This window comes from Pongo abelii, chromosome 1 (genome assembly GCF_028885655.2).
Source record: "Pongo abelii isolate AG06213 chromosome 1, NHGRI_mPonAbe1-v2.0_pri, whole genome shotgun sequence".
NCBI lineage: Eukaryota > Metazoa > Chordata > Mammalia > Primates > Hominidae > Pongo > Pongo abelii.
The window spans coordinates 210,667,091-210,688,693 of record NC_071985.2 but is presented as its reverse complement, the minus strand read 5'-3'; the positions used below and the strand labels follow the sequence as shown (position 1 = coordinate 210,688,693).

Genomic DNA, 21,603 nt, shown 5'->3' with positions numbered 1-21,603 from the left:
TCAGACCCAGAACTCTGTACACTGGTTCCTCTTCCCTCATCGTGAATTTTGCATTTGAGGGCAGAGCAACAGCCAATGGCTGACAGCCATAAGTCATCCAAAGAACAGCCCAGGATTTTCTGTAGCCTTTGCCTGCAGAGGTCCTCACCCGACCTTGGTTCAGCAAGTGCCCCTTCTGAGAGCCAGGCTTGTTGGAGGCTCTGGCCACCAGGCACTCACTCACCTTCTATTATTCCAAGAGACAGACTGGGGAAGCACCTGGAAGAAACTGGCAGCCTGAGGGTTACAAGTGGAGACTCTGTAGCCGGCCTGGGTTCAAACCCCACTTCTGCCATTTATTAGCTGTGTTGATGTCATTTAACTTCGTGTGTGTATGTGTGTGTGTGTGTAACAGGGTCTCACTTTGTCACCACACTGGAGTGCAGTGGCACAAACACGGCTCACTGCAGCCTCTACCTCCTGGTCTCAAGCAATCCTCCTGCCTCAGCCTCCCAGGTAGCTGGGATCACAAGCCTGCACCGCCATGCCTTGCTAACTTATTTATTTTTCGTAGAGATGGGTTTCTGCCATGTTACCCAGGCTGGTCTCGAACTTCTGTGTTCAGGCAATCCTCCTGCCTCAGCCTCCCAAAGGGCTGGGATTATGGGCTTGAGCCACAGTGTCCAACTCATTTAACCTTTCTTATGCCAATTTCCTCATCTGAAAAACAGGCATCATATGTGATTGTACCAAATGAAATTGCTATTTTTGTAGGTCAGAAAGAGTTAAATATGGACAGTTTCATAAGGTATCAGCCTAATGATGGCACTTACCTGGTAGGGTTGTTAGGATTAATTGGATCAAAAACTATAAAGTGCCTAGAACAAGGCCTGGCACCCACCCAGTAAATCTACGCTGAATGTATATTCAATGTGTTTACTAAGCATCTACTGGATACCACTTTCACATAAGTACTCCAGAGCCAAGATTCTAAAGCAAGGGCTTATAGCTTGGGGTCTAAAGACCCCTAGATCTTCCAATACCCCAAAATTATATGTGAAATATGGGAGCATACACACACAGGAATACTTTTCCAAGGAGCAGATTCATAATTTTCATCAAATTCTCAAAGACATTCAAGACACGTAATAATGCTATTATGTGTTCAATAAGCACTTATTGGGCACCCACTGTGTGCCAGGCCCTGGGATTCAGCATGAACAAGACAGACACAGCCTCGGTCTTCTTGGGGAAAAGGGTAAACTAAGCCCTCACGGGCAGCAGAGTGTTCCAGAAAGGAGTGTCAGGGGGCTGTGGACATGCGTATCTGGGAACCCTGGTACAAGGTAGAAAAGCCATACAGACATCAAGATCATAAGAGTGGGTGTGGACTCAGGACTGTGGGAGCCTGAGGAGAGGGTACAGGTCTCCCCTGGAGCAATCCAGGCAGTCTTCACAGAGGGGATGGCATTTGATCTGGTCACAAAAAGAAAGAGGAGAGGGTGCCCCAGGTAGAGAGCACAACATGAACAAAAGCATGGAGGCAGGAAATAATTTAAGTGTGTCTGAAACCCCAGGGTCAATAAGTCCTGTGAGCAGGCATCTAGGGAGCGGGGAGCTGGAAGTGAGGCCAATCCATGGAGAGCTGGGAATGCCAGGCAGGGACATGCACCTTTGTCCTGCAAGCAGCAGAGGCCCTCCTGACCAGTGCTGCTGGCCACAGCATGACGATGGCATCCAGTTGCCTGGCAGTGGAGGTGACCAAGGAGGGTTTGAGCTGCTGTGCTTCCCCTTACCTTCCTGAGTCAACCCATTCCTGTCCTCTATCCCCATCAGAAAGGTCCTCCCCGAGTGCTGTTGGGAGGGAGGCTGAAAGCCAGTTGTCAAGAACCACAGGGCGTGCATTGAGTCTGAGCAAGCAAGAGAGCATCCCCAGGGAGCCGATGCCCTGGCTCTGAGAAGGCTGATGGGGAAGGAGGTGGTCATGGCGGAATACTCCAGAAGGAGACATGGACCAGATTCTGGTTGTATTTCATCCAGGAGGCAGTGAACATGGTGATTAGGGGTACTGGCCCCAGGCTGAAGTCTGACAGACCTGGGTTCAAATCCTGGCTGTGCCATTTGCTAGCTCTGTGGCCTTGGCCAGATGACTTAGCTTCTCAGAGCCACAGTTTCCTTATGTGTGAAATGGGGATAATGGTCCTTTCCTAAGAGTTTTTGAGTGGAGGAGATAAGGCATATAAAGAGCCTGGCATGGTGTTGGGCACAAAGGGCTCAGTAAGTGACAGCTGCTATTATGATTCTGTCTGTGTCATTTGGATTCCGCTCAGCCCTACAGACATTGAGTGTCTTCTGTGTGCAGAGCTTTATGCAGTGTGCCAGGGGAGGGAGAAATCAGAAAAAAAACGTGTGTCCATTTCCTCCTCCCAGGCACTCGCAGTCTTGGATGGTGGTTCTTAACCTCTTTGGGGGCCTCAGACTCCTGGGAGACTCTGCTGAAAGTTTTGGAGCCTATGGCCAGAAAAACATATACATGTATAAAATTATTAAAAGTCCAGAGGTCAGGCCAGGTGCGGTGGCTCATGCCTATAATCCCAGCACTTCGGGAGGCCGAGGCAGGTGGATCACTTGAGGTCAGGAGTTAGAGACCAGCCTGGCCAACATGGCAAAACCTATTAAAACTCTATTAAAAATAAAAAAATAAGCTGAGTGTTGTGGCACATGGCTGTAATCCCAACTACTTGGGAGGTTAAGGTGGGAGAATCACTTGAACCCAGGAGGCGGAGGTTGCAGTGAGCTGAGATCGTGCCACTGCACTCCAGCCTGGGTGACAGAGCAAGACCCTGTCTCAAAAAAAAAAAATTAATTAAAAAAAATCCAGAGGTCTATACTCAAGGATGGATTTTTTGAGAACTTTTATTTTTGACAATATTTACCTCCATAACTTCTGGACTTTAGAAGCAGCATGAATTACTTTTTGAATAGAAAAGGACAATCATAATAAATGCATCCCATCTCAGGAGGTTACCAGACCTCCTACTGCTCATACTTAGGACTGCTAAGCAGCTCACAGGCCCAAATTAAGAAACCCTGACCTCAAGGGTTAAACAAATACCCACACAAATAATCCCAAATAAAGCTAATGTGTTAGAGCAGCGGTTGGCAAATTTTTCTGTAAGGGAACAGATAGTAAATATTTTAGGCCTTATGGGTCTCTCTTGTAACTACCCAACTCTACTGTCATAGCTTAATAACAGCCACAGGCAAAGGAATGAGCATGGTTGTGTTCCAATAATACTTTATTTACAAAATAGGCTGTAAGCCAATTCGCCAACCCCTATATTACATGCTCTAATGCCTAGATTCCTGGAATGTCTAAAATAGAGGCTGAGAGTGGTCAACTCATATGTCCAAGGTCACACAGCTGAGCAGGGTTGATGGCCTCACGCACCAACCAGCCAAGCCTTATGGTGACCCAAGGATTTCAACTCCCAACTCCTAGAACTCCTACCTCCAAAGTTGCAGCTCCTGGAGTGGCAGGAGAATGTGAGCAGGATGCTGGAAGAGCCAGAGGAAAGCCTGGGCTCGGGGAGGACCGGGAGGTCTGGGTGTTGGAAGAGCAGCTGTCTATCTGGGAGGTGGAAGATGGATGGGTCATCCTTCCCTTCTTTCAAAGCATTTTGCTGACTCAGTGCTGGCTGTTCAGAATTGGGTCTTTGACATCCAGGTTACCTTCTTCTCTTAGTGCATAAAAAAATAACTGTGGGACAGAAGAGAGGGAGAACAAAAAATAAGAATAAATTTAAAATATGCATCAGGTCAGGAATCAAATGCCCCATGTCTAGCTTCATGCTGATTACCAGAAAATCAGGGATCCAGAAGGGGTTAAGACTTGGCTAGAGGAGGACCTGGGAGGTGGCCCAGCAGCTGTGGACACTAAGTCCCTGGTGAGTGGGGTGGCCCCTCAAGGCTCTAGGGGCCCATTTGGGAGGGCTGGGCAGCTAGAAAGGGACCCTGGGGGAAGAGGAGTCTTGAATTAGGCCTGGAGAGATAAGGAGGAGCTCTCCTTAGCAGAACCCCAAAGACAACATGGTCTATTGCCTGCTCTTTCTGTATTTTAGTTCCAGTTCGCTCCCTTCCTTTTTGCCCCCCTCTTTGTTTACTTTGCACCCCTTGATTCTCTATCACCTATCGATCCGTTTATCCTTCTGTGCCCACACCCATACCAGACATTGCTTATCAGTCCTGCCAGTCTCAGCTGCTCCAGAAAACCACTGTTGATCAATGAGAGTTGGAACAAGAGCTAAGACCTATCTGCCACCCCTGCTGGTCTCTGTTCCCCTCACCTCCTACTCGGTTCACGCCCATCTGCTCAGTAAGACCCAGAGAGGTCAAATGACCTGCAGGGAGTTGCCCAGTTCTTATGGGGGCCACATGGGAGTGGATTTCCCTCCATGGAGGGACTGGCTCCCGCTTTTCCTTCTTGTGTGCATCTTGAGTCAGTCCATATGACAGAGCCTGGTCTTGTCCCCCAGTGACCCCAGGCATGAAGATCTACATCGATCCTTTCACCTACGAGGACCCCAATGAGGCAGTGCGGGAGTTTGCCAAGGAAATTGACATCTCCTGTGTCAAAATTGAGCAGGTGATCGGAGCAGGTAGGTGGCTGGTACCCTCACATGTACTATGACCTTAGCCATGGGTAGCGAGACCACCCCAATGTATACCCTTGGGGCAGAAGGTAGGGTGTGGGACAGGCACCTCAAAGGACCCCCCAAGGCCTGAAGGTTCAGAATGACCATGAAAGAAGGGCCCTCAAAGGTCATCCAGTAAAACCACCTCACTGACAAAAGAGGAAACTGAGGCACAGGGCTGGGAAGGGACATGCACAGTGAGTCAGAGATTGAGCTGGATCTGGAGACCAGTTCTCTGGACTCTTGGTCCAGTGCTTTTCCTTCCTCCCCCCATGTATCCCAGTGTCTTTCCCCATCTCTCAGGTTCCCCTGCACCCTCACCCCCATGCCCAGCCAGGAACAACCAGAGAACAACCATGAGGAATTTACCGTCCTCTCCCAGAGGTGGCTGGGACTTTTCTGGACCCCTGACATTCTTGAAGGGTTCTGTGTCTGCAAGGATGAGTGGGCCATTGAGAAGAAAATGTACCTGCAGGCCCCATGAGTGGACGTGACAGGGAACAGGGAGGTGGCCCTTCCACCTGGCAAGTGACATCCTGTCTGTCTTGATGTTTCTGTCTCAGGGGAGTTTGGCGAGGTCTGCAGTGGCCACCTGAAGCTGCCAGGCAAGAGAGAGATCTTTGTGGCTATCAAGACGCTCAAGTCGGGCTACACGGAGAAGCAGCGCCGGGACTTCCTGAGCGAAGCCTCCATCATGGGCCAGTTCGACCATCCCAACGTCATCCACCTGGAGGGTGTTGTGACCAAGAGCACACCTGTGATGATCATCACCGAGTTCATGGAGAATGGCTCCCTGGACTCCTTTCTCCGGGTAGGGGAAGCCAAGAGGGCCAGGGGTACATGAATGGGGCAGGAAAAGGAATGATGGACATAGCTTCATACTGTCAGAGCCTGAAGGGGTCTTGGAAAAGCTCTAGGTCAGGAATGTCTTGCAGGCTGTCACTTTCCATTCCCTTACCCATGGCAGGCACTGCTAATCAATCCCAGCACTCTCATCCACTAAGCCCAGAAGCAGTCCCAGAATTCTTCCCAGTATGGTTCCCCAGGAAGCCACAATCAGTTGATCAGAGTTGGCACACATCTGAAATCTGTTTCCATTCCTGCTCTTAGCCAGCCTTCTCATTATGCACAGGAGAAAACAGCCTCAAAGAGAGGTAGGATTTGCCCAGAGTCACCCAGAGGGTCAAGATGAGGCCTGGACTGGAACCAAGTGTCTTGACCTCTCATCCAGGTTTTCACCAGATTTTGGATTCTCCAAAGCTCTATAGGCTGGTGGGAGGAGTTCAGAGCACAAGGCCAACAGAGGAAAGTGTCAAGGCCTCCCAGGAGACCAAGTCAACCAACCAGACAAAGCACCAGACTGGGCATCAGAAGCAGGCCAGTGGACCAGCTGCCATTCAGTAAATATTTGTGAAGCACTAACATGTGCCAGGCACCTTCCATACACCTTCTTGCATAACCCAGAATAGCCCTGGGAGATGGGTGTGATTTAGGCCTATTTAACACACAGACGAGGAAACTGAGACTCAGAGATGTTAGGTCACATGTCCAAGGTTGCACAGCCAAGAAGGAACAAAGCCAGAGTCAAACCAAGCGTGTCTGCTTCAAAGCCTGTGTTCTCACCACCACCCTGAAGTTGGCCTCTGATGGGCCTCTCTGGGGTTCCAAAGCATCTGAGTCCTTCCCCAGGGGAGCCCAGAGCCAGGCTGGCAGGGCCCTGCTCTGGTTTCCCATTGTGAGGATGATGCAGAGCTCTCATGCCTGCTCTTCTGTTTACTCTGTGTTTTCCCCACTTCTCCCAAAGCAAAACGATGGGCAGTTCACAGTCATCCAACTGGTGGGCATGCTTCGGGGCATCGCAGCCGGCATGAAGTACCTGGCAGACATGAACTATGTTCACCGTGACCTGGCTGCCCGCAACATCCTCGTCAACAGCAACCTAGTCTGCAAGGTGTCAGACTTTGGGCTCTCACGCTTTCTAGAGGACGATACCTCAGACCCCACCTACACCAGCGCCCTGGTAAGATGGAGGCAGGGAACACCGCGGTCACAGAGCCAGAGAAGAGGGCATGAGTGTCCATCTCTCCCTGCAAGACACTTTCACTAACGCCCAGTTGGGCCAAGCAGTGTCCTGGGCCCTGGAGACAGGGAGACAGGAACCACAGCTCCTGCCCTCTTGCAATTCCCACACTGGTGGGGAACAAATGTGCAGAGCCACGTGGAGTGACAGGGCTGTAAGCCAGGACAGCCAGTCTTGGAGGCAGAGGAAGGCTTGCTAGAGAGGTTGATATCTGAGCTGAGAGCGGAAGGGCCCGGAAGTGCTTGTCAGATGCCACGTTCTCATGGCAAAGTCATGTGACTGGAATACAGGCTGTAGGGGCAGTGGTAGTGAGCAGTAATGCTGGAGAGGTAGACAGGGCTGGACCTTGGAGCTCCTGGAATGCCCAGGTTCAGGACTCTCTCCTGAAAGCAGCAAGGGTTGATGAAGGTTGTTGAAGGGTGCAAGTAGGCAAGTCACTTGAGTACTGTGCTGTGTGAGACATGCCTCCTTGATGGGGAGACATAAGGCACAGCTGTGGGATTAAGGGCAGCTGACAATTCTTTGGGAGCTCAGAAAGGCTTTTGGAGGGACTTGAGGATGAGAAGGAGGTTTCCAGAAGGCAGAATGGGAAAAGGCACTTCGTGCAGAGGGTGCAGCAGGCGCGAATGCCCAGTGGTCTGAAGCTGCATGGTGAGTTTGGGGCACAATGAGGTGCCTTATGAGATTGGGGCACCACACGGCACAGGGTGGGAGGATTAAGAGAAGAGGTCAGACAGGCCAGCCTCCCACCCAGGAACCCTCCTCTTTCTGTCTCCCAGGGTGGAAAGATCCCCATCCGCTGGACAGCCCCGGAAGCCATCCAGTACCGGAAGTTCACCTCGGCCAGTGATGTGTGGAGCTACGGCATTGTCATGTGGGAGGTGATGTCCTATGGGGAGCGGCCCTACTGGGACATGACCAACCAGGACGTAAGTTTCCAAGGGGATAAGCAAGGTCTCTCTGGCCCACCAGATGGGAGAGGGAAGATCGGGGCTCCTGGCCTTGTGCCAGTCTCCCAGAGTGTGGGACATAGGCTTCTGAGATCGTGGGCCTGGCTCCCAGGGCAGCTGCCAGCCCGATGGTGGCTGATTCGAATGTCTGCACAGGACCCTGGACTCTCCAGGGGTAGGAAGTAGGAAAGGCCACCCATCCACACATCAGCACGTCTTCAGGATGCATGCACCTGTGACCAGCCCCAAATGAGACCACATCTGCCCTTCAGGTGTTCACCACCTAACTGGGAGACAAGACGATTATTCAGGGAACCAGATGTTATGATCAGGAGCTTTTACGATCAGGTGCTAAATCAGAGTAGCCTGGAGGCACTGAGGCACTGGCAGCATGGGCAAGATCAGTCAGGAAGTGATCCCAGGACAAGTGGGGTTCGAAAGGTCGCAGGACGTGGAGACTTGAGGGCTTCCAGTGGGAAAGAACAGCGTGTGCAAAGGCTGAGGTGGGCTAATGCGGGGTTGAAGCCAAACCAAGGGATTTCCATTAGCAAAAATGAAGATAGGAAGGACTCAAAGAAACTTCTTACACAGGGAGGGTGACCCACAGTCGAGCTGTGGAAGGTGAATCTGGCCATGGTGGCAGGACAGGCTGAGAGGGGTGTTTGGATGCATTTCCTTGACAGAGAAGCAGGTGGAGATGGTGGGAGGGAGCCCCAGCCAGGCTTGAGGCTGTGGTGTGGGCCTGATGGGGGAGGTATCTCATACCTGGAGCTATAAATGGCACTAAAATCAAGTATGTGGCCACATGGGGTCAAGCAAGGAGGCAGACTGGGGAGGCCTTGGGGTCATCCAAGCCAAGAGGAGAGAGGAGGCTCACAGATGGGAAAGAGGGAGGAGCTGGTGGAACCAGGCACAGGAGGGTCATCTTGGTGGACCCTGGGGAGAAGCTATCTCAGGGCGCTGGATTTCCCCAGATTGGCAGAGGGTGGGGCAGGAACCCAGCTGCCATGTCAGATTAAGGGTCTAGATGGTGGAAACCCAGGTCATCCCATCCCTGGGGCTGCCTCCAGGAGGTGAAAGTGGTTGCCACAGCAACTAAATAGGTCAAACGTGCAATGTACTGGGGGCAAGATGGGCCTGGCAGAGGGTAGATGCCCTCAGCCCATCCACCCAACCCCACTGCACTCCTGCATTGTCCCAGGTAATCAATGCCATTGAGCAGGACTATCGGCTGCCGCCGCCCATGGACTGCCCGAGCGCCCTGCACCAACTCATGCTGGACTGTTGGCAGAAGGACCGCAACCACCGGCCCAAGTTCGGCCAAATTGTCAACACGCTAGACAAGATGATCCGCAATCCCAACAGCCTCAAAGCCATGGCGCCCCTCTCCTCTGGGTAAGGCCCCGCCCTGGCCCCGCCCTGGCCCTGCCCCAGCCAGGCCCTGTCCCTCTTCCCCTCTCCCATCCCTTCTGCCCCCACTTCAGGCAAATGCTCTTCCTTACTGCAGCTTGGGATGGGGAAGGACAGGACTAGTGTTTGTTGGGTACCTGCCCTGCCTTAGGGGTGCAGGAGAGCAGAGGACACAGACTGCCCAGAGGAAGAAAAGGACACATATCCTGTGGGTGGCAGAGGAGGCATCTTTTAAAGCATGATCAGAGAGGACAATGAAGAAAAATTACCAAAGGAAGGCTGAGAGAGATGGCTCACGCCTGTAATCCCAGCACTTTGGGAGGCTGAAGTGGGTGGATCACCTGAGGACAGGAGTTCGAGACCAGCCTGGCCAACATGGTGAAACCCCATCTCTACTAAAATTTACAAAAATTAGCCAGCCCCTGGTGGCGTGCACCTGTAATCCCAGATACTCGGGAGGCTGAGGCAGGAGAATCGCTTGAACCCAGGAGGCAGAGGTTGCAGTGAGCTGAGATCGTGCCACTGCACTCCAGCCTGAGTGGCAAGAGTGAAACTCCATCTAAAGAAAAAAAAAAAAATTACCAAAGGATCCAGAATCTTAGTTCGTGAATAGATATGCCTGTCACTAAGTTTCCTTCCTAGCTACCCTCACACTCAAACCTGGACCCTCTAACTTCCATTTATATCCTCATCACACACATGCTCACACAAATCCAGTCCTACATGCACAGATGAACACACAATTAGGCACAAACACTCATGCCTGTTCACACACACAGTCTCAGGCTCTCACACCTACACACATCCATAGGCACCTGCACACACACCCATTCAGAAGTTTGTACTCACCATACACCCATCTGTGCCCCCACACTGAGTCAGCGTCCCCATGCCCGAGAGACGGGCTCGGCCTGAGGGGTGTTCGCTCAGGGACCTGGTGCCTCCCTTCTCCTCAAGGCTCAAGCCTCCCAGGGCAGGCTCCATGAGGCAGCAGCTCTCCTCTGCCTTCCTTGGGTGGCTGTCACAGGTCACACTGCTGCCCCTGCACACATTTACTCCTCAGGACCCACAACCCCACAGGGTTTCAGAGGGGCGTCTGGCCAGGTATACTTAGGATCTAGGGCTGGCTGTAGCCAGAGACCCCTTGGGCCAAAGTCCTTCCTCCAGCACGTTCTTATGAGCGGGAGATCATCATGCTTCCCTCTGCCTGTCTCTCCTCACCATGACCCTGTGTCAGCCACCCCTAACTCTCCAGATCAAATCCCTCTGAGCTTTAAACCTCATGAGAGCCATTTCACTCCTTGCCAGCCAAGAAGTCATTCCCATTAGCGCCACCAGCCTTAGCTGGGCTTTGGAGGTACAGTCTCTGGACAGTCCAGAAGGTGAGCTTCCTATAGCACAAACCAGGGTGGAGAAGGATGGAGAATGGCACTGGGAGAGGAAACTGTGAATAACCAGAATAGTTAGTCTAGCTGAAATCCCTCCTCCTGAAAATAAGCATGGAGCTGCGTCTTCCCCTCCTCACTCCCGAGGTCCAGCCTCTTGGCCATCCCTGCAGTGCCTTCCCTAGACTTCCCAGTTGGCCCCAGCTTTGAGTTCTGCACACACACTCGCTCTCACACGCTCACATATATATGCATGCATGTTTCCACAGGTTCAAACCCATGCCCGCACTCATGCAGAAATACTCACGTATATACCCCTTCACCTGTGTTCACATAAATGGATGCACACGTGCACATTCACGCATACGCAGCCTACAGGCATGTCCCTGCACGCTCCCTGCAAACAGGTGTCCTGACCATCTCTGTCACCCACCCCCAAACCCAGCATCAACCTGCCACTGCTGGACCGCACGATCCCCGACTACACCAGCTTTAACACGGTGGACGAGTGGCTGGAGGCCATCAAGATGGGGCAGTACAAGGAGAGCTTCGCCAATGCTGGCTTCACCTCCTTTGACGTCGTGTCTCAGATGATGATGGAGTAAGTGCCCAGCCACCTCTGCTTGTCACCTTAGCACCCCCTCTCCACCGACCCCACCAGCCAAGTGGGGTGATCTGGAGGGTGAGAAATAGGTCATGTCCCAATAGGGAAGCAGGGACCAAGGGGCAAGATGGCCAACTTCGGAGTCACCTGTGGACTGATACCCAGGTCTGCCTGCCACCTACAAGCTCTGTGACCTTGGCCAAATCATAGCGCCTCCCTCACCCTCCGTTTTCTCACCTACCAACTGGGGGTTAGTAGGAAGGTTGAGGGAGATATAAAGGAAGCGGGTGCTTAGAAAATGCAAGCTGGCAGCCGGGCGCAGTGGCTCACGCCTGTAATCTTAGCACATTGGGAGGCCGAAGTGGGCAGATCACAAGGCCAGGAGTTCAAGACCAGCCTGACCAACATGGTGAAACCCCATCTCTACTAAAATGCAAAAAAATTAGCTGCACGAGGTGGCAGGCGCCTGTAATGCCAGCTACTCGGGAGACTGAGGCAGAGGAATTGCTTGAACCAAGGAGGTAGAGGTTGCAGTGAGCTGAGATCACGCCACTATACACCAGCTTGGGTGACAGAGCGAGACTCTGTCTCGAAAAAGAAAGAAAATGTAAGCTGGCTTCCCCCTCCCAATAGCAGGGGAGAGAAGGCCCCCTAGGGACCCTGATTCCTACTCAAGTGCTCTTCCACCTCACACCATAGTCGCTCCCTCCAGCTGTGGCTGCCTGCCCACTCCCCACTCCCCACTCCCCAGTACTCCTTGCTTTGCCATCTTCCTCCCGGGGAAGCCCAGGCAGCTCTCTACCAGGCACAGGGCCCCTTCACCCGCACGTTTCCCTAACACACGTGCTTCTCTCCCAAAGGGACATTCTCCGGGTTGGGGTCACTTTGGCTGGCCACCAGAAAAAAATCCTGAACAGTATCCAGGTGATGCGGGCGCAGATGAACCAGATTCAGTCTGTGGAGGTTTGACATTCACCTGCCTCGGCTCACCTCTTCCTCCAAGCCCCGCCCCCTCCGCCCCACGTGCCAGCCCTCCTGGTGCTCTATCCACTGCAGGGCCAGCCACTCGCCAGGAGGCCACGGGCCACGGGAAGAACCAAGCGGCGCCAGCCACGAGACGTCACCAAGAAAACATGCAACTCAAACGACGGAAAAAAAAAGGGAATGGGAAAAAAGAAAACAGATCCTGGGAGGGGGCGGGAAATACAAGGAATATTTTTTAAAGAGGATTCTCATAAGGAAAGCAATGACTGTTCTTGCGGGGGGATAAAAAAGGGCTTGGGAGATTCATGCGATGTGTCCAATCGGAGACCAAAAGCAGTTTCTCTCCAACTCCCTCTGGGAGGGTGACCTGGCCAGAGCCAAGAAACACTTTCAGAAAAACAAATGTGAAGGGGAGAGACAGGGGCCGCCCTTGGCTCCTGTCCCTGCTGCTCCTCTAGGCCTCACTCAACAACCAAGCACCTGGAGGACGGGACAGATGGACAGGCAGCCACCCTGAGAACCCCTCTGGGAAAATCTATTCCTGCCACCACTGGGCAAACAGAAGAATTTTTCTGTCTTTGGAGAGTATTTTAGAAACTCCAATGAAAGACACTGTTTCTCCTGTCGGGCTGAAAGGGGCTTTTGTCCTCCTGGGTCAGGGAGAACGTGGGGATGCCAGAAAGGTCAGCCTTCCTGAGGATGGCCACCCCCCGGGTCTGCAGCTCCAGGTACATATCACGTGCACAGCCTGGCGGCCTGGCCCGCCTGGTGCCCACTCTCGCCAGCCCCCGCCTCGAGGACTGATACTGCAGTGACTGCCGTCAGCTCCGACTGCCGCTGAGAAGGGTTGATCCTGCATCTGGGTTTGTTTACAGCAATTCCTGGACTCGGGGCTATTTTGGTCACAGGGTGGTTTTGGTTTAGGGGGTTTGTTTGTTGGGTTATTTTTTGTTTTTGTTTTTTTTTTAATGACAATGAAGTGACACTTTGACATTTCCTACCTTTTGAGGACTTGATCCTTCTCCAGGAAGAAGGTGCTTTCTGCTTACTGACTTAGGCAATACACCAAGGGCGAGATTTTATATGCACATTTCTGGATTTTTTATACAGTTTTCATTGACACTCCTCCCTCCTCCCACCTGCCACCAGGCCTCACCAAAGCCCACTGCCATGGGGCCATCTGGGCCATTCAGAGACTGGAGTGAGATTTGGGGTGGAGGGGGAGGTGCCAAGGTGGAGGAGCTTCCCACTCCAGGACTGTTGATGAAAGGGACAGATTGAGGAGGAAGTGGGCTCTGAGGCTGCAGGGCTGGAAGTCCTTGCCCACTTCCCACACTCCTGCCCCAATCTATCTAGTACTTCCCAGGCAAATAGGCCCCTTTGAGGCCCCTGAGTGCCCTCAGACGGTCAAAACCCAGTTTTGCCTCTGGGAGCCTAAACCAGGCTGCATCGGAGGCCAGGACCCGGATCATTCACTGTGATACCCTGCCCTCCAGAGCGTGCGCTCAGAGACACGGGCAAGCATGCTTCTTCCCTTCCCTGGAGAGAAAGTGTGTGATTTCTCTCCCACCTCCTTCCCCCCACCAGAACTTTGCTGGACCTAAAGGTCTTGGCCATGGGGAAGCCTTCAGTCTAGGGATCTGGCCACAGACTCCCTCCTGTGAGCCAACACAGACACCCGAGCAGAGCAATCAGTTAGTGAATTGAATGGAAATAAACGCTTTAGTTATAACATGAACCCTGTTCTCTGTAAGTTCCAAGGGAGACCCTGGTGCCCTTGGGACGCGTGTGACCCAGGTGCTAAGGGTTGCTCTTCTAAGTAGCCCTTCCTCCCTCAGGCTTCCAGAAAGCCCAGGGCAGAGAAAACACATGGAGAACGACAGCTCCACGTGGCCTTTCTGGCCCTGGCTTGTCAAAAGCACAGGCAACAAAGGAAGTGAGTTGGAAGTGGCTCAGAACTCAGCCTTCGATGCCCTGGGAATCAGGGTGAGCCCCTGCAGGTACATAAGGTGCAGAGAATTGACGAGAGTGCACTCGGAAGAGGGTCTGGGTGTCAGGTGAGCTGTCATAGTGGGAACGTGAGGGTCTTAGAGTGCTCGTGGACCCCCAGGCACAGCCAACTCTGGTTTTCTCTGTGCAAATGAGCTCCTGCTCACATTAAAATCAAAATTGTCCACGTGGCAGGAGGAGGCAGAGAGATGGATGTGCCATGGATATCGGGTCTGGCTGAGGAAGGGGAGTCAAGGAGACTACCTCTCGGGACCTTTCCCAGATCCGAGAAGATGGCCAGTGAGAAAGATTCGGGCCACAGGCAGCCAGCTAGAAGCGCCACGGTCAGAGTGAACATCCAGCACAGCACAGCCCATCGTCTGTCACTCACCTGTTCTGGGAGCCTGAGCTGCAAAGGGAAGGAAGGGATTATAGAGAAGTGTGGGCCCCCCATGGGGACAGCAGGGTGAACCACAGGGAAAGCATTGGCAGGTTTCCCACAAACTGGCCGGCAGTGGCCCACTGGCCTTCACTTTGTGCCCCAAAGGTGCCCCGCGCGGGTGGCAGCTGTCTCGGCACACAAGGTCACCTTCTGGCGGGAGCTGCCCTGATGCTCTTTAGATTAGTTCTGTCTCCCCAGCCCACCCCCCAACTGCTCTGGGGCCCCACATGGGGCTGGCAGTCGGTGCTTCCCGTCAGATGGCTTCCTGTCCTAAGCTGCTGGGCTGGTGACCACTAGCCAGCATGTCTGCCCCTCCACCCTCCAGGGCCGAGGTCCTCAGTAGCCATGGCCCCCTGCACGCCTGCTTCCCAGAGCACAGGTGCTACCAGACCTCTGTGTCTCCAGGGTAACAAACAGATGTCACTGTGACTGTCCCAGGGGTACAGGCGCTGCTCACATCTCTTCCACCCCCACCCACCCACCCCACCCGCTACCGGGGCAGTTGTCCCGCCCCAACCTCTTGCTTGCTGCTCAGCAGGGAGTGGCAGGCCGTGTTGCCAAGCGCCTTCCACTTACACCACCCGCTCACCCAGGCACACAGCTCTGAGCCACCCGCTGCCTGGTTACTAATCCTTTCCTGGCTCAACCTCCCCAAGTGCCAGTCCCCGCCTGCCCAGCAGTGTTAGGGGAGTTTCCGGCTGCTCTGCACACAGTTGGTACTGCAGGAAAGAAAGCTGCCTTGTAAACACAGGCCAGGGCACCGTGGAAATGGGGACCAGCTGCTCTGGGAGGGTACGGCTAGCAGAGCTGTGTAGCGCCAGACTGGGTAGGAGAGCCATGCTACCTACCCCCACCCCTACGGCTACGAAGCCCCCAGAATGGGTCATTGTTGGTGCTCAGCAGTCCTCTCCCTGGGGGATGATATCCAAAATATCAACTGGGAAGACTCAGGCAGACCAATCAGAATAGATGATGGCCTGAGTGCTGGACCAGAGGCCTCAGAGCAGGGACCCGGGTGGCGGGGCAGTAGGAGATACTTAAGGGACTCAGGGCTTTGGCTGTTTACTAACCACAGTGCCTCTTACTCAGATGGCATCAGCTGAACTTTCCCCATCATTTCTAGTTGGTCCCCACCCTGCCACCATCTAGGGGCTTCTCTGCCACCACCTTGTGAGCAGTCGCTAGCCTCACACTCCTTTCCCATCAGGGGCTCATCTCCAAAAGGCTGGGAGCTCCTGCCCTGCCCAGTTAATCCTCCTGCCTGGCTGAAGCACAGAAAGGACCCAGGCCCCAGACCATCACCCACCCCAGGGCTGGGCCCTGGGCCACTCCTGGCTCACTCCAGGGCCCCTGTTGTTTGAATATGGTACCAAAGGCTGGAAGACTCTTGCTAGGGAAGATAACGTAAATGCATTCAAAAGACAGGGTACCACATGATGCTAGGGAAAGTGCATCGTGACACCAGGGTAGCAGCCTGCTGCTGTCACTAGGGATGTGGATCTGGGGAGACACTTCCCCTCACTGAGCCATCTGTAAAATGAGAGCACTGGACTGGGTGAGGCAGGCTGTGCAAAACACTTATACACCTTAGTCCCATGAGGAAGGAGTATTCCCCCTGCATATTTGTGGGGGGGGGGGGGGAACTGAGGCTCAGGGGGATGAAGTACTTTGCTCAGGATAACACAGCCAGGAAGGATCAGAGCAAGGCCATGAGCTTTGGTTTTTTTCTCTTTCCGATGTCTCCTCTACCATGCTCAATTAGATGACAAGAAACAGTTGGTGTCTGATGCTGGCCAGTAAGAGAAAAGAAAGCTCAAGTGGGCTGGGGCTGTCAGGGAGGGCTTCATGGAGAGGCTGTCTTGAAAATGACAGAGGTCAAAAGAAAGGTCACTCCAAGATGCAGCTGCCAGAATGGTCCAACACAGTGAGGAGTTGTGTCTGGATGGGCCAGTGGAACGGGGGAAGTGAAGATTGATATAAGTGGAGGTTGAGGCAGTTTAGGCATGATATAGTCCAGCCACAGCAGGTTCTTGAGCAGGAGAGTAGCATAGTGAGCATCAGGTTCTAGGAAGAAGCACCAGTTCAGCCATCAGATGGGGCAGGATGCCTCCCAGCTACTCCTCTCCCCGAGAAGGAATTGCCCCCGGAGCGGCCCTCATTTATTCCAGGAGAAGCCAGGCCCTGCTACTTCAGTTTCCATCCTCACTGACGCAGATAATCCAAAGAGTCACTTCAGCTGCTTGGAACAGCAGGGTTGGGTCTTGTACTACCTGATTCTTAATTTGGCTGATGTCTACCCCATTTCCTCCAGGCTTCTCTAGAGGTGGCAGGGGTGAGGTGGGGAGAAAGCTGTCAGGCACCAAGGGAGCTGAGCCTGGCGGGGGCGGGCATGCGGGTGAGCATGAGAAATTGCTCAGGAAACCCATCCCTGCCCTGGTCACCCTAGTCCTGGAGAGATCACCCAGACGTGTTGGAATGAGTCTGGGGTCCTGTCTTTTCCAATAATGTGTTATCCTGGGGAAACTCAGAGGGAAGTTGAGGGAGCCCCACTGTGCTGTGTGATGCTACACACGCATGAGAACGCACCACCAGGCGGCCTTGACCCAGCCTTCTGCAAAATGGCTTCTGCCATCAAACTTAGGGTGGAGAATGGTCTTGCGGCTGCCAGTTTTTCCTTCAGAGAAACTAAGGTCAGAGTGTTGGCTGCAGAAAAGGACTTGGCCTTTGTCACATAACAGGAAAGAGATTCGACTCCGGGCACACCCCCTCGGAGGCTAGTCTCAGGAGGTTGGAGCCACAGGGATTGCAATAATTGCTGAATACTTACCATATGCCAGTGCCAAAGCATTATCCTCTCCACTTTACAAGTGAGGAAACTGATTCCCAGAGGTGATTCCCAGAAGATTCCAACCAGGCCATTTGTCTGCAGTCCTTCCTTCCCACCTCCTGGGATTTCTCAAAATATTTGCCATCGCCCACCTATATAAGAATCTTCTGGGCTATTTATTGTTTAACTTGCAGACTCCTGGGCTCCACCCCAACCCCCTAAATCAGAATCCCTGCGGTTGGGCCCAAGAGTCTCCATTTTTTGACAAGCTCCTCCAGGAGATTCCTCCAGACATGGAAATCCTCACTTGACTCTTCCCCCACAACAAACTGCCCTGATGTCTGCAGAGAGAGGGTCTGCTGTAGACAGGGATTAAGAAAAAGCAGGACATTTTCAGATAGGATGCCCAAACCCAGACACAGATTAGGACCCATGAAGTAGGGGGTAGAGCTGACCCTCAGGAATGTGCCCAGACAGAGCTAAGCTTTCAGGAAAAGGAGAAAGACCCTCAGAGCCAGAGTGTCTGAGTTTAGCTTCGCAGCATGAAGGCTGCCTCGAGAAAGCTGATATAACAAGAAGCAGCAGCAATTTAATACTTTGGAGGGGCCCAGCAGCCCACCCAGGGCCACCCTGGGAGACCCCACAGACCCCAAGGCTATGGTCCAGGCCTGCTCACTCAACACCTGGCCAGGTGGGGCAAGCACAGGCAGGGTGGGGCTTCCAGCTGGACCTAGACCTACAGATGCCCCACCACCACTACCAAGCCCAGCTACCCAGACCAAGACACGGCTTTTCTTGGAGGAGGGAGAGAGCAAAGGCCCTGTCTCTACCCGAGACCTAACGGCCTGTGTTGAAGGAGAGGGAGCAGGAGAGGGAGGAGGGCATACACATACACTCTTGGGGGCCCTGCTGAGACTGCAAGAGTCAAGAATTCTAATGTTCCACAGGTGAAAGATTCCAAGATTCTAGGATTGCAAAGCCCTGTCATTCTAAGATTCCAATGGAACGATTCCATGTTTCTAAGATTCCATCGCACTATGATTCTATGCTGCTAATTCTTGAAATTTCGAGTCTCATTGTTCGTTGCTGTTCCCCAAACCTGTGGGCCCTAGCATTTTTTTAAAAGCACACACAAAAAAAAAGAACAAGAAAGAGAGAAAGAGATGGGGAGGGAGACAGCTGAAAACAGATACTAAGAAAAGCTCCATCCCTTGGATCTGAGTTACAGATGCACCTTGGCAAGGGCCAAAGACCCTCCTTTTGAGTGGGGTGCAGAACGTCTTTCCCTGGTAGAGTGGCAGAATTGCATGCATCAGGCCTTCCTGGGGGGAAAAGGGGCTGGTTGTTCCAGGCTACAGCTGAGTAAAGCCCCACACAGGCCACAGAGCCCACTGGCTGGTGGACCTAGAGGCCACGCAGGGCCCCACTGGCTCAGTCTGGGGAGGGACTCATCTGGGGTGGAATTTCCCTCCCTGCAGCAAGGAAGCTGCAGGGCCAGGAGTTTGCCTTGGGAGACCCCCGCTGAGGAATATTTCCGAAGCAGAACCCCTTCCTATTCAGAGCCAGAGTCTTAACACTGGACAACCACAGGGTCTTGCTGCAAACTCCAGAGCCAGGTGCCTTCCCTCTGACATTTGGGACATAGCTTCCATGGCCATACAGCCCTGGCCCCCTTCCAAGACCCCCCTTGACCTTTCTAATCTTAGTCACTGCCTTCCAGAGCTGGGAGGCCACACGGCAGAGGTGCCTGTGAATCTCCGTGATCAGCCTGGCCGCTTTCCCCTCTGTGGAGGGGGACTCTGATGGGCAGGGGGCACCAAGTTGAGCCTCTGAGGCTGGCCCAGCATAGGCCTGGCAGGGACATTCACTCACAACCAGCCTTCTTGGACTCCAGAGAGGAGTAATTACCACTTGGCCATGCCCAGCCCCCAAATCATAATCATAGCTGCTATTTCTTGAGTGTCAGCAATGTGCCAGGCACCGTGCCCAACTTTTTATACACAATGTCTTGCCTAATCCTCACACCTCTGTGAGACAGGTACAATTATTACTCCCATTCCACAGACTAGGAAACTCAGAGACGTGACATGGTGGCTTTCCCAGGTCACACAGCCAGTAAGTGGCCTCTGACCCCAGCACCCCCCTCTTAATCACTATGCTATGCTGCTACCAATGGTACACACTCAGCCCCTCTCCACTGTCAGATCCTTTGCCAGTCAAATCCCAGATCCCCGGGGGGCACTGTGGCACCCTCTTTGAGCGTGGCCTCCCTGGAGCTGCTGTCAGAGCCACGGGCTGTGGGAGTGAGTGTGCACACTCCTTCTCCTGAAGTGTCTGTCCAAGCCTGAGCTATGCAGACCGGAGCTCTCAACCAGGGTATGGGGCTGTCTGGCAGGGTTTCCCAGAACCCTGTTTCCTGTGGTCATAAATATGGGTTTTCCTGACAATGTTGGGAGGTCAGGGACTGATACAGCTGGGGTTCTGACAGCCATGGGTCAGACCTGGCTCCTCCAGACCCCACTGCTGTGACCAAGGAAATCTCACCAGCTGTGTCCAAGATCAACCCTGACCCTGTTACTCCAATGCCTTTGTAGGAGTATTTTTAGCAGAACCTTTTTTTTCCCAAAATAAATGTGAATTGTAAAAATTATCACTTGGACTCAGTATTTCTTTTTCCTCTGAGGTTCCCCAGAGAACAAGCAGGAGCTCTCAGAGGCCCTGGGCAGGGTTCTGAAGTATGACTAGGAGTTTTGCAGGGCTAAGAATGGAGCTAGGCTAGGGCTGGGCCTGGAGCTGGGGTTAGGGTGCGGATTTGGCCTGGACTAGGGTGGAGTGTTGACATAAAGCAGCTTTTAAGTGTTCTAAGAACACTCCATTGTGTTTTAACAGTTTCAGCTCTACTGTCAGGGGCTTAGAGTTCATATCCCAACTCTGCCATTTATTAGCTGCCTTACAGAGGTCACATAACTGTGCTGAGCCTCATTTTCATGTCTGTAAAACAAGGGCAATTGTTTGTAACTCCTAGAGTGTGGATGAGGAGTCAGTGAGACAGAGCATGGAAAGCCTTGGCACTCACAGACATGAGCTATTATTATTGTGCTGAGCAGGTGGCCCGCGACGGCAGGGCCAATGTCTATCATACGCTCTTGCTGTGTTCTTTGCAACCGAGACGATGCCTGCTGAATTAGTTCATTCTCACACTGCTATAAAGAAATACCCAAAACTAGGTAATTTGTAAAGAAAAGAGGCTTAATTGGCTCACGGTTCTGCAAGGCTGTACAGGAAGTATGATTCTCGCATCTGCTGGGCTCCTGGGAAGGCCTCAGGAAACTTACAATCATGATGGAAGGCAAAGGGGGAGCACACATGTCACCTGGTGGAAGCAGGGGCAAGAGAGAGAGGGAGGAGGTGCCACACTCTTTTAAACAACCAGATCTCACCGTAACTCACTCACTATCACAATAACAGCACGGTGGGGATGGTGCTAACCCATTCATGAGAACTCTGCCCCCATGACTCAATCACCTCCTACCAGGCCCCACCTCCAACAATGGGAATTACAATTCGCCATGAGATTTGGTGGGGACACAGATCCAAACCATATCACTTGCTTCATGCTAGACACTCAATACATATTTGTCAAATAGATATCAGAGACATTCAGTGAGGGTTCCATGGTCAAATACATTTGGCAAATTCTGGGGTAAGGCAAGTTAATCAGATTTATTTGTCCCAGGATATTGCAGAGTCTTAAATACGGTAAAAGTGCAATGTGAATCTCTAAGAAGGTGTTACCATTTGCAGGCTTTCCCTCTGGGAGAGCATCTCATGGGACCAGTGTCCCTGGGAACACACTTGGGTAATGCTCTGGGAGTTACAGGTAGATCTGGAGCTAGGGGTTAAAGTTAGGCCTGGAAAACACTATGGCATAGAGCCCAGAGAGGGATGGGAACCAGGAGGCTGTCCTCTGATTCACCATAATTGTAAGTTTCCTGAGGCCTTCCCAGGAGCCAAGCAGATGCCAGAACCATGCTTCCTGTACAGCCTTGCAGAATTGTGAGCTATGAGTGAATCATAACTCACTCATTCATTCATTCATTCATTCAAGAAGTACTTACTGAATTCCTACTGCACAAAAGTACTGCATTAGATGCTGTGGGGGAAACAAATGACTCCTGCCCCCAACAACTTCTCAGGGCATTTGGGGCACTTCACTGCCCATGAATCAGGCACCCATGGAAAGCTAAGCACTAGGCTGG

At 52.8% G+C, this 21,603-nt stretch overlaps 1 protein-coding gene across 2 annotated transcripts in view; it reads left to right on the top strand.

The window, feature by feature from the left end:
* EPHB2 (EPH receptor B2) overlaps positions 1 to 19,994 on the top strand; it is a 211,806-nt gene extending 191,812 nt beyond the window's left edge. For both annotated transcript variants that reach the window (XM_024232185.2, XM_024232190.2), the window contains exons 10-16: positions 4,515 to 4,637; positions 5,237 to 5,484; positions 6,478 to 6,693; positions 7,533 to 7,682; positions 8,905 to 9,098; positions 10,944 to 11,099; positions 11,963 to 19,994. In XM_024232185.2, the coding sequence (XP_024087953.1) occupies positions 4,515 to 4,637; positions 5,237 to 5,484; positions 6,478 to 6,693; positions 7,533 to 7,682; positions 8,905 to 9,098; positions 10,944 to 11,099; positions 11,963 to 12,071 (1,196 nt within the window). In that variant the 3' untranslated portion in view covers positions 12,072 to 19,994. The remainder of the gene's footprint in view (positions 1 to 4,514; positions 4,638 to 5,236; positions 5,485 to 6,477; positions 6,694 to 7,532; positions 7,683 to 8,904; positions 9,099 to 10,943; positions 11,100 to 11,962) is intronic.
* The last annotated feature ends 1,609 nt before the right edge of the window (positions 19,995 to 21,603 follow it).